This window comes from Halichoeres trimaculatus, unplaced genomic scaffold, assembly GCF_033239565.1.
Source record: "Halichoeres trimaculatus isolate MK-OKI-2021-1 unplaced genomic scaffold, fHalTri1.1 fHalTri1_scaffold_4, whole genome shotgun sequence".
NCBI lineage: Eukaryota > Metazoa > Chordata > Actinopteri > Labriformes > Labridae > Halichoeres > Halichoeres trimaculatus.
Window position 1 is genome coordinate 22,154,949 of NW_027437182.1, and position 16,090 is coordinate 22,171,038.

The 16,090-nt window shown below is 41.0% G+C and overlaps 1 protein-coding gene across 1 annotated transcript; it reads left to right on the forward strand.

Annotated features, from left to right (window-relative positions):
• fam20b (FAM20B glycosaminoglycan xylosylkinase) lies at positions 1-11,915 on the forward strand. Its single transcript, XM_074667361.1, has 9 exons — positions 1-191; positions 2,093-2,381; positions 2,695-2,942; positions 3,081-3,167; positions 6,207-6,316; positions 7,107-7,278; positions 7,518-7,709; positions 10,038-10,097; positions 11,132-11,915. Exons 2-9 carry the CDS (start codon positions 2,253-2,255, stop codon positions 11,361-11,363), a joined length of 1,230 nt encoding a protein of 409 aa, XP_074523462.1. The 5' UTR covers positions 1-191; positions 2,093-2,252; the 3' UTR covers positions 11,364-11,915.
• The last annotated feature ends 4,175 nt before the right edge of the window (positions 11,916-16,090 follow it).

The window sequence follows — 16,090 nt, forward strand, 5'->3', positions numbered from 1 at the left end:
GCGGCCCGCAGCAGCTGCAGCAGGATGGACTGTTTCGGAAGTGGACGCGGCGGGCCGGGGAGTGGAGCTACCGGAGTAACCGAGGAGGTGATGAGCCAGCGGCACTGTTAGCACATTATTACGCACAACTATATCAACACAGGACTTCACACACAGCTGGATGATTGTGTGTGAGCGCTCTGAGGTAACAGGTAAGTCTATGAAAACAACTGACGACATCATATTAGCCAATATCAAGATAGCAACTGTAGCTAACGTGAACTGTGAGGTGTTCTGTGATCTGCCAGGCTAATTAGCTCTGAGCTAAAGATGTCAGAGTATCATCACAAATACAGGAACATACGGAGTACAGCGATTCAGTTTTATGTCCCCTCAAGTGGGCGAAGGAAGGTTAGAGCAATAAATGTCTGTATTGAGCCTCAGTGTGATAACTGTTAGCTGTTAGCATGTGTCAAAGAAGGCTGCGACTTAATGAAAGAGCGATTGTGTGAAGAGGAGAGAGACTGCCTGCGTGGCCGGACCTGAACCTGGATCATAAACTGTTAATTAAAGGATCTCAATTCAGACTAGACATTAAGTATAGACACTTTAATCCAGATTAAAGAGGCTGTCCTAACAGGGACCCAAACACGGACCAGAACTGTTCATCAAGACACCTGATGTATTACAAGGCAATCCAAGAGCTTCACACAAGACAGGAAAACAAATATTGCAAAAACCTCAAAGCACATTGGAAGAAACATTCAAAAATCAATAGTAATTTTACACTGAGTTCAATGAAATTAACTAAAAAAGACTCAAATATCAAGAAAAACAGAAGGCTAATACAATATAATAAAACAGATATTGAAATTACAGTGCACAGTTAGTGCATAACTAGATAGATATTAAAATAATGTGATGAAATATTCTAATAAAAAGATGATTCTATAACTTGGATTTTGAAAGAGCCCAGAGTATTTATAGACTTTGTATCTGCATATACACTGAGCAATAAAACTGAACACTGCTTCTCCATATTTGGTTCTGACTCTGGGAACAGGAAGCAGACCTGTCCCAGATGACCTGGGCCATCTGGATGGTTTGAACTGAATGAGAAGACCACTGATATTATTTTGTAGAGACCTCAGAACTGGACTGATGTGGTCCTCTTTTTGGGTCTAAGTGAGGACTCAAGCAGCAGCGTTCTGACTGATCTTTTTATGGAGCTCTCAAAAGACTTTTACAGTTACCAAGAGAACTGAAGATAAATGTATGGACTGGTTTTTCCTGCTCCTTCTGGCACAGATCCTTTAAGAATGCCGTTATTGGGAGAGGTTCTTAAAGAGACAGCAACCCCATAACAAGCAGGCTGAAATGAGGGTTTCAAGACAGTGACCCAAGATAAGTCAAAACAAAACAAAAAATGCAAGCATGTGAAGCTACCTCTTGTCATTAGAAGGACTATTTGAAGCCATCAAATTGAGCATGACACCCCCTCTTTAAATCCAGACTTGAGGCTGTGTGTAAAAACTGATAATACAGGACTCTCAATCTCTTAATAGACCCAAACTGAGACTAGACTGGATTTTCTAAAACAGGCCCAAGCTCAGACCAGCATAGCCCCTGTTTGTAGCCATTAGCATGCTGATAGCTAGTTTGTTTTGGTTATGTCACAGGTCTGATAGCAGCTGCTATCATGTTTTAGCTTTGGGTGTACCTGTTTGAGCCCCAGCAGGTAAACATAGGTAGTGTAGCTGGACCTCAGGCTGCTTCTGTAAACACCTGGGCCTGAAATAACCCCCAGCAGGACTACGTATCAGTCACTTCCTCTCTCCTGCAGGCAGACAAACGGAGAGATAGGGAGAGAGAAGTTATTCTACTTGACACATAAAACTGAGCACAGCTCAGCACATGTTGATCTCACAGTTCTTTGTGAACCCTAACAGACCAAGTCCTGCTATTCTGGATTTCTGTTCTGGACCAGCTTCAGCTAGGCTGCAGATCTGGGTCATCATCTGCCCTGAGGGGAGGGACAGCAGCACATCGACCAGCTCATTGACCCTGACGCTGTGAATCTCTTTCCCCTCCTTTTCTTTGTCTCTCTCTCTAGGTGATTTCTTGTCTCCTCTAAGCATAGCTCCGCCCCTGAGTGAGTTTGTCTGCTTGGGCAGGTGAGTGGGCAGGTGACAGGGAGAAAAAGGGGCCATGTATCAGGGGTGAGGGGGATCGGCTGCGGGGGACACACACAGCGTCGGGTGAGGAGGGGGGAGATGAAGCTCAAACAGCGCGTGGTGGTGCTGTGTGCCGTGCTCCTCCTGCTCGGCCTCGCCAAAATCTTCTTGCTTGATGGAGGCGAGGGATCCGCCGCCAGTCGCCGGGACCTCCGGGCCTTTCGCAAGGTCAGTGCCCAATCAGCCTCCAGCATCATCAATCTGTTAACCAATCAGCTCTGATGGTTATCAGCCCTTTTTAGCTCTTTGACAAAGTGTTTGTGACATGAAGTTGTTCCTCTTGGAAAAAAAAAAAGCTGGACGCCTATGTCCTTTATTTATCAGCAAGTTAAGGCTTCTTCCTTTTGTGTCTTCACACCTTATGTTAGTTGATGATGTCATAATGTCACGTGACATCTTGTCAAACTTAAAACCACCTGAATAATGTCTGTCAAACAGTGAAAGCATCGTGACCATGTTTTTTTCTCATCTTCTCCCACAGATGGAGGCTGGCCTCTCTCTGTCACGGGGGGCTCGCCTCACCCACACCCTGCAGTCCCCATGGGAGATAGCCAGCCAGTGGGTGGGTCCCAGGGAGGTGTACCCTGAGGAGACCCCTGAGCTGGCAGCAGTTCTCACATCGCTCAGTGCTGCCCGAATTGAACGGGCAGACGTGGGCTACAAAGGTACGCAGCTGAAGGCTCTGCTGGTTCTGGATGGGGGTCAGAAGGTAGTCTTCAAACCTAAGAGGTGAGATCTGATACTGACCACGGGTCATCTGTCTGTGTGTGTGTGTGTGTGTGTGTGTGTGTGTGTGTGTGTGTGTGTGTGTGTGTGTGTGTGTGTGTGTGTGTTTTCCTCTGATTCACCTGTGCGTCTGTCTCTCAGGTACAACAGAGACTATGTGGTGGAAGGTGAGCCATACGCTGGGTACGACAGACACAACGCTGAGGTTGCAGCTTTTCACCTGGACAGGTGAGTGCATGTTACCACTGCAGCTTCCCACACAGTAGCCATGTATACATGGACCCAAATATTCCGCCTGCAATTGGTTTATTTGCTCAAACGGAAAGAATTTAACCTTTGTATACACCTCATTCCGAAAGAAAAGTGCCAATCCAAATGGACATTTAATCGGTTTCACAGTGGTGGAATATTCCCTTCCCCAAACCGATTGAGGTATCATTTATCCACTGAAACGGAAAGTTGTCAGGGTGCGTTCTTTCAGCGCATGCTCAGATATGACGTAAGACGCAACTAGAGACGTTCCTCAATTTGTTAACGTTTGTTTGCACATGCCCCATTTACTATTCTGTTTGATCATAACGGCGCATGTAGACCAGAGATGGAATATTCCTCTCCATGTATAATATTGTTTTTAGAAAAGTCATTGAGAAAGACAAGAAACTCCTCATGAAACCTTGGCTACTGTCATCTGTCAGCCATAGCATACAAACCCAGTGCCACACCTGAGTCAGTGAAGGTTTAAGAGTTTTTTTTAAACCCTGTGAAATCAAGATAAACATATCTAAGCTGAACTGTTGTTTTGTAAACTTACCTGAACTTGTGAACATAGACGAATACATAAATCATTCCCATCTGGTCGAGTGAAAACCCCCCTTTTTGGCGAAATAGATCTGCTTCACCTCATATTAGAATACAGACGCCTTATGAGACTCTGGCTTCATTGTTAGACATAACTCAGTCTCTCCTGATGTTAGTGAATGTGGATCTCCACATGTTTCAGTCTGATCCGATCTGTTTGGTTTGATTTGAAAATCTGCAGAAAGTCTCACCTTTCATTGCAGCTGTGCTAGCTTAAAGCATAAGATATTAAACCAAGCAGGAATACTTGTTTAATTTGTACATGAACGCCAGGATGTTACTTTTTTGCTTGCTCCATTCGTTAGTACCCAAAGACATGAATCTTGGGAGAGGGGAGTGGGCGCTACAAAGAGTCAATCTTGACTCCATCATGAGGTGAAGCCAGTGAAGCTTATTGCGGTAGTGCTAACTTGCTAGTTGCTAGGAATCAAGTGACAATGTTTTTCAGGAATAGTGACAGAGTTCAGCAAAGCTGCACAAAGATACAATCCACCTGTCTGTTATTTTATGGTTGAATGAGCCTCGATCATCCTGTTCAGCCGGTGTCACCAGAGGATCTGCGTCCTGAATGGTTAGCCTGGCCAGAATCATTTGCTGAAGTTTTGATGTTTTTGGAGTGAAATGAAGACATTGAGGCTTTTAGGACTATTCAAACTGTCTGACAAGAACTTGCACCTTAACATTGACTTAACATGTAATTCATTAAACTTTTATTATGTGACTTTATTCACATTTTGTTTGAACTCAACGTGAGAGCATCGGCAAGAAAACAATCATAGATAAGGAAAATGATCTGTGTGTGTGTGAGAGAGATCTGAGAGCGCAGTTTTATTGTTTCACTCGTTTATCTTTTAACAAGACTTAAAAATAAACACAGAGCTCGTTGTGCGTTGCAGGACTTTGGACTTTGCCTCAACGTAAAGTGTTGTTTTCTGTTAACTAGCAGGAGCTCTGTGCAGTGATAACTAGCAGCCTTCTCTGGTGTTAAAATATGAAGCTGAAGCACAGAGGTCCAAATAGAGTCTGTCTCTAGCAGAGGGTCAGTCTTCATAGAGCTCCATGTTGAAATGTTCAATTGTAAACCAGAAAATAAAAATTTGTGGCCTGGTTCAAATACAGTTTGTCAATTTGGAGCTCATTTCTCTATTCATGACTAAAGACTGTTTAAAGGGGCTCTGATGAGTTTGAAAGTGGTCCTGAAAAAGTCTCCCACCTAGATATTTGCCTGATTGTAATCCACACTTTAGAATGCATCAGTATTGCTAGTTACAGGTTATTTTAAATTGCTACCTCTTAGCTTCCAGTTTGGTTCGACCAGGATTGGATTGATTTACAGCACGTCCAGGTCTCTATGAGAACACCACGCCGGCTGTCGAAGTTTAGTGGTGATAAGAGATAAAACACAGAGATATGTGTTTTTCTCTGATAAAAACAATTTCTGTGACAAATTTTCTAGTTATGGTGGACACAGGAGTCTAACTGTCAGACAGAAAAAGGACAGAAGAAAGCTAAACGGGAGAGTGATACAGCTTGAGCTGAAGGTTAACACAGGGGCTAAACTGTTAGTGATAATGTTCACTCCAACCCACAGTCAGCAGTTATTCTGCAGTGGTCTGTTCAAACTTGGGAGTCTATCAATAAAATGAAGAGTGAGGTTACATTAGCTCTGCTTGGTAGATTACTGGCAGGACATAACCAGGATTGACTAACGTTACACATTACAGACACGTCTTAGAGCATCGGACTGCCAATTGCACTAAATATAAACAGTCACTAAACTACTTACAAACTGACAATGTTCGTGTGTTGTAACATTAGCCTACAGATACGTCAGAGCACCAGACTGCCGATGTTGCTAACATATAGCCAGCTGCTACAACATTTGCTTGATGTCACGTTTCAAACCATAACACTATGTGACTGTACTGATAAGTCCCTTAGCTCGGCGTGTTGTAAAAAGTTCCCTTGAACAAAAAAAAATTGTCTCAATCCGATCTCCATTTAATTCCAAAACAAACACATCTCCACTGAAAGTAATTTACCACAGTGTGCGAAGACTCCGGGCCACAAGGTGGCGAGGAAGTGCGATCAAAACAGATCCTCCTCATAGCATCTTTAAGGATTAATCTAACACTAAATCAAAGCAGACATTCAAAACCTGTTCCTGACATAGCCTTGCCCACATGCTTAGTAAAGGGTTGGGTGAAGTTGTGGAACAGTGTTTTGTTTATGTTTGTGACCTGTTCAACAAACACCTGCACATGAAGAACAACCTGATCTGAAGCCAAGATCTGAAATTTCAGGGAAATCACGTCACTCTCTTCTGACACTCGTTATCAAGAACTAATTAGAAGCATTTTGTGAGGTCTGAGATGCTCTTTCTCTAATACCTCTTTAATTCCTCTACAGGATCCTGGGCTTCAGAAGAGCGCCTCTTGTGGTTGGGAGGTACGTTAACCTGCGGACAGAGATCAAACCTGTGGCCACAGAGCAGCTGCTCAGCACCTTTCTCATGCAGGGTAAGTTTCCTCTTTTAAGGCGGTCCGGCACATTGTTCGTGTGGGAATGCTCACACTTTGACTCTTTATCTTCCTGTTTAATATCTCAGAACAGCGTGTGTCATAACCATTTTTATTCAGTGACAGCACATCTTTGAGGGAAGGAGTTCCTCTGTCAGTCCACTAGATGGTGCTGAGTGTTTGCTGCCGTAGAAATATAGACAGGTTGAAATCTTTTCATCAAATATTTAAAATCCCTTATCGCATTATTAATGAACAAAAGTTGTTTTTGGATTGAACTCTGTTTTTTCTCTCTCGAAAATTCTCAAAAAATCACAAAAAAAAAAAAAACGTTTTTAAAACTTGAGGAAGGTGTGTCATCACACTCTTCATTCTTTTTCTTCACCCTATCCCCTTCTTCCTCTTCCCTCTTCCAAACCTCCTCTTTCTGCTTCTCTTCCCAGGTCTTCTTCACTTCCCCCTTTTATTACTTTTTCTTGAGCACATCTTCTTTTGCTTTCTTTGGTTTCATCTCAACATTTTATTTTCCATTTTCTCAATCTTACACTGCATCTACGTCTTTTGCTCTTCCTCTTCCTTTTTTGTTCTTCCCCTTTTTTGTTCCTCCCCACCCTTTGTTATCCTAACTCCTGTAAATTATGAAAGTTAATCTTTTCACCTCTCCATGTGCCTTTTCTTTGTTGTTTTTTTTCTCCATTTTTGTTTTCATTGTTTTCTTTGTTGTATCTTAAAAAAAAAACAAAAACAAAAACAAAACTTCATTCTTCTACTTCTTTCCTTCTCTTTGCAGGCAACAACAGCTGTTTTTATGGGAAGTGCTATTACTGTCGGGAAAGTGAACCTGCATGTGCGGACGGAGAGATGATGGAGGGCTCGTTAACCCTTTGGCTCCCTGACGTGTGGCCGCTGCAGAAACACAGACACCCCTGGGGACGCACCTACAGGGAGGGGAAGCTGGCCAGGTGAGTAACAAGTCACGGGGAAATGATTCTCTGCAGCAGCAGCTTCTCTCTCTTAATAACACACACACACACTCAAAGAAACATCAAAACAAATAGGCCCTGACACGTGTTTACAGCTGTGTGTGTGTGTGTGTGTGTGTGTGTGTGTGTGTGTGTGTGTGTGTGTGTGTGTGTGTGTGTGTGTGTGTGTGTGTGTGTGTGTGTGTGTGTGTGTGTGTGCGCGGATGCGTTTTGACCAGGTGGGAGTATGATGAGAGTTACTGCGAGGCAGTGAAGAAGATGCCACCATATGACGCTGGCCCGCGGCTGCTGGATGTAATCGACACCGCTATCTTTGATTACCTTATCGGGAACGCAGATCGGCATCACTACGAAAGTTTCCAGGATGATGGTGGTGCCAGCATGCTCATCCTGCTCGACAACGCTAAGAGGTCAGACACCACCCCAGCATCTCATATGTTCTCTATAATAACAGCTATCATGTTAAAAAGCTGAATCAGCATTTCAAAATATTGTAATTTGATTCTTTGTCATTACTTTTATTATTCTTTTGTACCTTTTCGCACACTCTCGCATTTTCTTCACAGTTTTCAAAGATTGTCTGATATTCGAAGTACAATTTTTTATAAAGTTCAGCATCTTGTGTTTGTGCTTTTCAGATTTTCTGAACTTTATTCTTTTTAAAAGTGTAACTGAAATGAAAGAGTTCAGCACTTCTGCTTCAACCTTCAGATGCTAAGCATTCAGCATACTTACACTTACAGACTTTTTTAGTTCAAAAATCTTTTCACTTTTTAACCTTTATTCCATTTTTTGTTATCTTTGACTGTTTTTGAGATTTTATTGTTCAAGCAACATGAAGTTACTGAAAAACATCTGCTCTCAGAGCGTGTATCATCATCAGTCAGAGTGAAAGAGCCTGCTGATGAGACTGAAGGAATCACCTGAACAAGCTACCCTAAAATCCACAAACTTTACCCTACAGATATAAATAAGACATCAAAATATTCCCTGTCTTCTCCTGCTTCTAACAAAGGGGATATCCAAGCAGAAAATTGTACACTTTGACCAGTTTACAGCCAACTGTGAGACAAAACCTGGTTTTGCTCTGGTACACTGTAAGTCATTTGTCATTACAAATTATTGTTGAGTACCAGTTGTGCTCACTTTGTAACTGTCTTTTACTACTCCATTTTTTTTTACCATTAGACACATGTAAAAACAGAATCACTTCAGTCATCTCATTGTGCGATCCTTTCACTCATAGCTAACACGGTTTTGGCACAGTGACAGCAGTTTTGACGTTTTTTTAACCCCCAAATTCTGCTTTAGATCAACTGTCACAAAGAAGTGAATTAACCCAGCTGCTCTTTGATACTCCATTACCATGGAAACCATGCAGCTGTTCTTACTAAATAATCAAAACATTCAGAAACACATGTAGTTTATCTGTCTAAACTACCAACACTTGCTCAGTCATTCCCACTTTTTCCATAACTTAAACTTTTCAAACTTTGTATTTCTTCTCCTTCAATCACTACTGCTGCTGCTAATACTACTTTATCTGCTCCTATGCTTTCTCATTTTTTTGGTTTCACTTGTTCCACATTTTCAGCTTTGTTTCTCTGCTTTTAGCAAATTAATTTGACTTTTTTCATTTTCTGCCTCCAGCTCCAGGATTTTAACCCATTTGCTGCAAGGAAAAGTTACTTTTCTAGTCTTTTGACCCTTCATGCTGATGTTTCAAAGATTGTCACAGAAAACTGTTTATATTCATAAAAGGATTTAGTCCAGTAAAAAGAAATGAATGAAAGAAACAAAGAGCTGACATTAAATAAAAGGCTCCAGAAGTCAAATAAAAAAAGAAAGGTCAAACAGTTTCTTCCCAGGAGTCAAGACTGGATTACTCTCCCCCCTGCCAACACACACACCTCTTTTGTCTGTAAAATATTCCCCCTATTTCAACTTAGGTACTATCCCCTGCAGGCTGGGAACACCCCACAGGAGCTGCAGTTTAGGAGATTTACAGTTTAGTTCTTATCAAAGTGATCACAGTATCACACATGCTCATTTTCTGCTTCAACACATCAACTTTAAGTACAACATGTTCCCCCTGCCTGATAAATGCCATCCACTGACAGGCGACTGTAGGGAGAAAGTCAGTGATATGATTTTGTCTTTCAGTGGTCAGAGTGTTATTACTGGTTGGTTTCTACCTCAGCTAGTGCAAGGTTCATTATGAGTTGTGTGTCCATCATTCTGCACTGTGTAGTATCTATGATGTAGTGTATCTTATTTCACTGAGAGGCTGCTGTGTTCCTTAACCGCCTTTTTTATTTCATTTGTAAATTCGTATTATGAAGCTCACTCTTATCATTCTTAAACCAAAGCTCAGCCTTTTTGTGTCCTTTTAAGTCTCTTTCTCTAACTCTAACTGTGGTGACAGATATTTGAACAAATTGAAAAGGTCATCTTCCTGATGGTCTAGTTTTTTTAATCTAACACTCATAAGTAATAATTGAAGTCAGTTTTGACCTATCTAAAAAGTCATCGCTGCCTGTCTAAGTGGAACATTAAAATCCCTCTCAAATTATAAAATTACCCACTTGTCAAAAAATGAAGAGCTGAATAATGATCAAAAACACACTCTGCTTTTTTCTCCTCACAACATGACTAGCACAAAGTTTCACCGAGTGCAGTTCTCAGGGTTGAAGTTTCTGGTATTTGCTTGACTTTTTTTTGTCTTATTTTATTTCCAGCTTCGGGAATGCAGCTCTGGATGAGCGCAGCATCCTCGCCCCCCTCTACCAGTGCTGCATGTGAGTAATGCCTGATCCACGCTCCAAAATTTAGGCTCAGGGCCCAAATTTGAAATTAAAATTGTGACTTTGAAGCTTCCAATAGTAAAGAAAAATAATTTTGCAAAGACTGTGCTCTGCATTGTTGTGTAACTATATTATTGTAGTTAAACTTTAGTTGAATTGATCTCTAAAAGATAATCTCACTAAAAAGTCTGACTAAATGATAAACTGACTATGTGAAAAAAACTCAATGCTAACCTCAATAAATCAAAATCACCCTAAATAACAGTCTCACAAAATGATAATCTTGTAAAACTCTGAACTTGCCAAATGTTAAGTAATGTAAAGTAAAAAAGAAAACCTCCTGATTGGGTAATCCCAATGAATTAAAATCCTCCTTAATGACACTCTCATTTAATGTTAGTCTGACCAAATGATGATCTCACCCAATGATGGTATCTCTAAATGGTGACCTTACTCAATAATAGTCAGGCTAAAGGTTCACCCCAATAAATTTGAATCTCTTTTAACTATAATCTCACTCAACGATAATCCTGCAAAATGATCTTCTTGCTAAATCATCTGAGTAAATGTTAATCTCACTCAATGATTGTCTCTCTTAGTATGAAAATCTTGTTTGATGATGATTCGATAGCAAAATACAATTGAATGATAATCTGATTAAATGATGAATTCCCTTAATGACATATCAGCTGGTTCATTATTTTACTTATTGATAATCTCACAAAATGATAATTTGCTAATTGATAATCAGACGCAATGGTAATCTCATTTAACTATGATCTCACAAAATGATAATATCACTAAAAATAATCTCAGCAAATGATGATCTGATTGTATTACTCTGATTTAATGATGGTTTTCCTGAATGATACTTTGACTAAATGATAATACCGTTGTAAAGACAACTGTCTGAATGTTAATCTCAATATATGATAAATTTACTTAATGAAAATCTCCCTCAGAGATTATTTCAGAGGCTGATAATCTCTGATGCTGATGATAAACAGCTGTATCTGTGTGTGTTTCAGGGTGCGGGTGTCCACCTGGAACAGGCTGAACCTGCTGAGGGGCGGGGCTCTGAGCTCAGCAATGCGTCAGGCTCTCGGTTTTGACCCCATCCAGCCGGTCCTATCGGAGCCACATCTGGCCGCCTTGGATCGCCGTCTGTCAGGCGTTATAGCAACAGTGAAGCAGTGCATGGAGAGTCAGGGCCCCGACAACACACTGATCGAGGACCGCATGAACCTCCCCCACCCGTAAACTCAGCCCGGATGCTAAAGAGGAAAAGGAGGAGGAGGGAGGAAGATGCTGAGAGGGTGAATCAATGAATGGGGGAAGGACCGTATGTCCCCTGATTCCGTGTTTCTGTCCAATCACAGGACGGCTCTCTGGACTCTGAACTTTGTCTCAGGACTGTTGTACATACGGGACAGTATCTGACCTCTGACCCCTGCGCTGTGTGTCACAGGCTGTTAACAGTCACACACTGAAGAGTCGACTCTGATGAATGAAATAAATTAAGTCTAGATTAATTTTTTTTTCTCCTGAACTCAAACTGAACTCTCTTTGGAGGAAAAAAAATGAAAAGCTCCTTCACTGTACAGATTTATCTCCATAGTGGCAGAAAAAAAACATACATCTGTGGGTTATAATGTTCACTACATGGAAGTGTGTGTGTCTGAGAGAGTGTGTGTCTGAGAGAGTGTGTGCGTGCCATATTGTGCCATATATAAGAAGCTACTGATGTGACAGACTTGAAGGGGGGAGGGTGTAAGGGTTCATCTTCATCATTAAACTGATCTATTTAACTGAGCTGCTCTCGGGTCTGTGTGTTTCTGTGTTTCTGCTCTTAGGTCTGTGTGTTTCTGTGTTTCTGCTCTCAGGTCTGTGTGTTTCTGTGTTTCTGCTCTCAGGTCTGTGTGTTTCTGTGTTTCTGCTCTTAGGTCTGTGTGTTTCTGTGTTTCTGCTCTTAGGTCTGTGTGTTTCTGTGTTTCTGCTCTCAGGTCTGTGTTTCTGTGTTTCTGCCACAGCCTGCCACATTAAAGGAAAACATGTCGAGACATATCCAATCCATCTGCAGAGGTTGAATGGAGAGTTCTGTTCTGGTCCTCTTGCCGACCTTCTCAAAAAAGAGACCTAGCTGATTGGGATCGTCCGTGGGTAAAACCCTTACCACTGACAAGAACTTCAAACAACTCCCTTCAATGTCATGATCTTTTCAGATCCTTGTTGTCAGCAATTCCGGCTTGGTCTGCTTCATTCAGACAAGCATACACACTGTGAGGAATTATGTCCAACTTCTCTTTTTGTGGTATAGACAGCAGTGAAGAGTTCCAGCAAAAACTTCCTCTTCCTGTCTACTTATAAGTCAGTTTAGATCGAAAGAGACAGAAGTGAAAACGGCATTTAGAAATGTCTACTGAAAAAACTGTCATTTCTTAGAGGAGTGTTTGTGGCGAGTCTAAGTTTCACTGGAACATCTGCAGAGAGTTCAGTCAGGCTTCCTTCGGTGATATGAAACTAAATGAGAGACTCATTTTCTTGTAAATAACAGGTCCTAAGTTTGCTGAAATAACACTATGGCTCAAATTACTAAACGATAAAAGCCAGGCTTTGTCATGTCTGTCCTCAAGAGGAGGAGAAAATTACCTTTACCATGTTTGTTTGATGAATGGAGGTGGATCCATCATGTCTGATGCATTCCAGGAAGTCAGGAAATCTGAACACTGATTGACTTTAGTGACACAGCATTAAGCAGATTTTTGTCTCAGTGTAAATGATGTTAATGATGAGAAGCAGAAAATCGTCCTGCTTTTGCTCTCCGTACACACTCTTTCTCCTGTGGACATCACACGCTGCAGATTTGTGACCATTTAATTTTTCTGAGACTGCAAACAGGAAACACATCACTTCTGAAACTGAAATCCTGACATTTACAGATTCTACTTCTGAATGAGGAATCAATCACAGCCCACTTTGAGCATGCAGATACACTGGGTTTGGTATTTAACCATCACTTTTACTTTCATCCTTACTTTCCATACACTTTGGTTTAATTTTTTTTTACAGTTTGTCAGATTTTTAACCTTTGGCTTTGGCCTTTGGGCTCTGAGTCAGACTGGCTTTCTGGATCTACGGTCGGCTGATTCATTCTCTTACCAGTACATTAAAACCAGAGTTTTCATGTAGTGGTTAGGAGCCTGGTGGTTGAGGTTTGATGGTCAGGGGTTAGGCTATAGATTGCACACCTGTTAGTCAGCGCTCACATGCTTTGGTCCTCATATTCTGTAGTGACTCTGCAGCTGTTTGCACCTTGTTTCAAGTTCACTAAAGGTCATATGTAAAAGGGGAAGAGTACACACACATTGCACTTGAGTGGAGGGACAGATGCTTGGGAAACACATAACACAAGGTCAGGGTAAATGGTCATTTCAGGTAACATCGAATGAAAAAAAGAAAAAGATTTTCCATGACTTGCATCACCCAACATTCAACCCACTCAACATGATACAAAGTGTTTTTAAAAAATGGCTGACATATCTTATCATCCAACAGGTGATAAGATATGCCAACCCACACACGCCTTCATCCCCTTACTAATGAAAATTATCTCTATGTGGCTGCTGTGCTCAGTGTAACAACACTACAAAAACTGATTGATTCGCCCATTCCAACACAGGTAAAGTAGTCCACACATGGTGTATAAAATCGGCTGTCCCTGTGGGTTGGCATCAAAGACTGTTAAAAAAATGGACGTCATCTTGCTCGGCTCTAAGTGAGGTCCCCACAACAACTGCTCCCCCTGGTGGCTGGCTGCAGTATAAGTCGAAAAATCATGCTCTCCAGTCATTCCAGATGGGCTGTGGTCAAACTTTAAAAAACAAATACACCTCGTAGAAATGTTAATCACTTTTGACTGTTGTGGTGATTTGAAGATATTACTTGGCTGATTTGTCTCCAAGTCCTCTTTTTTCTGCAGTTTTGTTTTCATTAGTTTAAGAGGTTAAAACGAGGCTCTATGTCACGTTTAATGATGATTGAAACTGTTCTTGTTTTTTCAGGGATACTAAAATATGTCGGGAGCAGTGGCGATTGCTCTTAGACTGCAAGGGAAGCTACAGCTACAGCTACAGCTGCGGAGCTTCTCCTCCTGTCACCCACACTTACAGCCTGTCGTAGTCTCACGTAGCAGCTCCAGCGGCGAGCAAGCTGGCGCGGAGGGTAGAATTTATGTTTAAATAAACAAATTCATAATGTAGGTCGGAAAAAAATTAGCTTCCCCTCCTTGACTGACCAGCAGCCGCCACTGGTAGAGTCAAGAAGCGATCAGACTCTCAAAAGGAAAAATACTATTATTATTTTTGTCACGTGGCTCCACTCAGACTCTCTCAAAATCCCTTACAGTCTCTGATGCGAAGACTTTGGCTGCACAAACTGCTACACTGGCTTTTTTTTTGGCTCCGAAACTGTAAAATGGTAAATGGCGGAGCCATGTTGTCCACTCTGTATAAAATCTATAGTGGGCATATGTTGAAAAAACTAAAACAAGTTCAATTAAAACTTGATATTGGTGAACCCCAAAGGTCAACTAGCAGAAACAGCCAGGACCATCAGACTTTAATGATTCACAACATGACAGCTCATCCCAACCGTGCAGTGCAAGTCATCCCTCCTCTTAGATGGAGAGACTGTGACAAACTGCTGAAACAATTTAAATCATCATACCAAATACAAGCTCCTGGCCTCTGAAGGACTAAATAATGATGAACTGACCCTCAGTGTTTCCATAAGATTTATGTTAACCCTTTAACTTTCATGTGCTGTTTAAGTATTCTAACTTTAAATCTGTGTAAACCCTTTTTATTTCCCACTCAACAGAGTCCAAGTTGCAAATTAAGGACACACATCATTAGGTTGATTTGATCAGTCTGATTGACCAGCTTTTCATGTGTCTATTCACATGTAATGATCACCAACTAGTGAAGTCTTTTCATACCTGCCGGCATCATAGAGAGGAAGCGAGAGATCATCATGATGATCATAACGACACTTCCACAGATTCTGCCTCATCAGCTCTTTTTAAAAAACGTGGCAACATGATGGTTTAGCCCTGTTCTCTCTTGTTGTTTATATAACTTGTGAAGTGCTTTAAAATAGCAGCCTCTTTAGTATTCACAATGAGAGTTCAACTGTGAGGACGCTGACTAAAGTTAGCCAGATGCTAAATTCTGTCTGATAATTTCTGGCTGAGAGGAGAAGCTCTTCCTTCCTTTATTGTAGAGCAGAAAGTACCACAGGCTGGTAATGTAAAATAGAGGCTACTTTAAGTTAAAAAAAAAAATCGTAGCTGTGGAAATAAATCTTTTTTGAAGCAATGGGGAAAGGTACCCGATAAATTACCTTGAAAATAAGAAAAAACTGTATTGTATAGATCAAGCATTACGGTAAAACTGATTCATGCTTTAAAACTGAACTGGATACAATAAATCTAATGGTTTCAACGTAAAGATATTATTGTCATCTCATTTAAATAATGGCCACAGCCATTTTTGACAAAATGAGTTTTTGGCTTAAATCATCTCTTGATAATGCTGACCATCTCTGGTAAAATCGCTTATATCTTTAGCTAAAAGGATGATGCTCTTTATGCCCCATAAGACAATGGCTTAAGTCAAGAGAACGACTTGGGTCATTTTATTTCTAGCCTAAGTCAAAATTTTGGATAATTTAGGATAAATTGTGTGACTTGGGCAATTTATCAAGCTTTCATGATGGCGCTGCTTCAAGAAGAAACAGAATCTTTAGTGCAGGAGAAACTGTAAACATGGTTCTTGAATCATTTTCTACAGGTGAGTGATTAGGCTCACTATCATAAAAGCTAGGGTATAATGTATAGTTATTTAGTCTTAATTTTAAAAGTTATTCTTTGAATTGGAGTTCAATAAAAAAAATGCAGCAAAGAAGACCTAGAGACGTGAGGAAAAGGA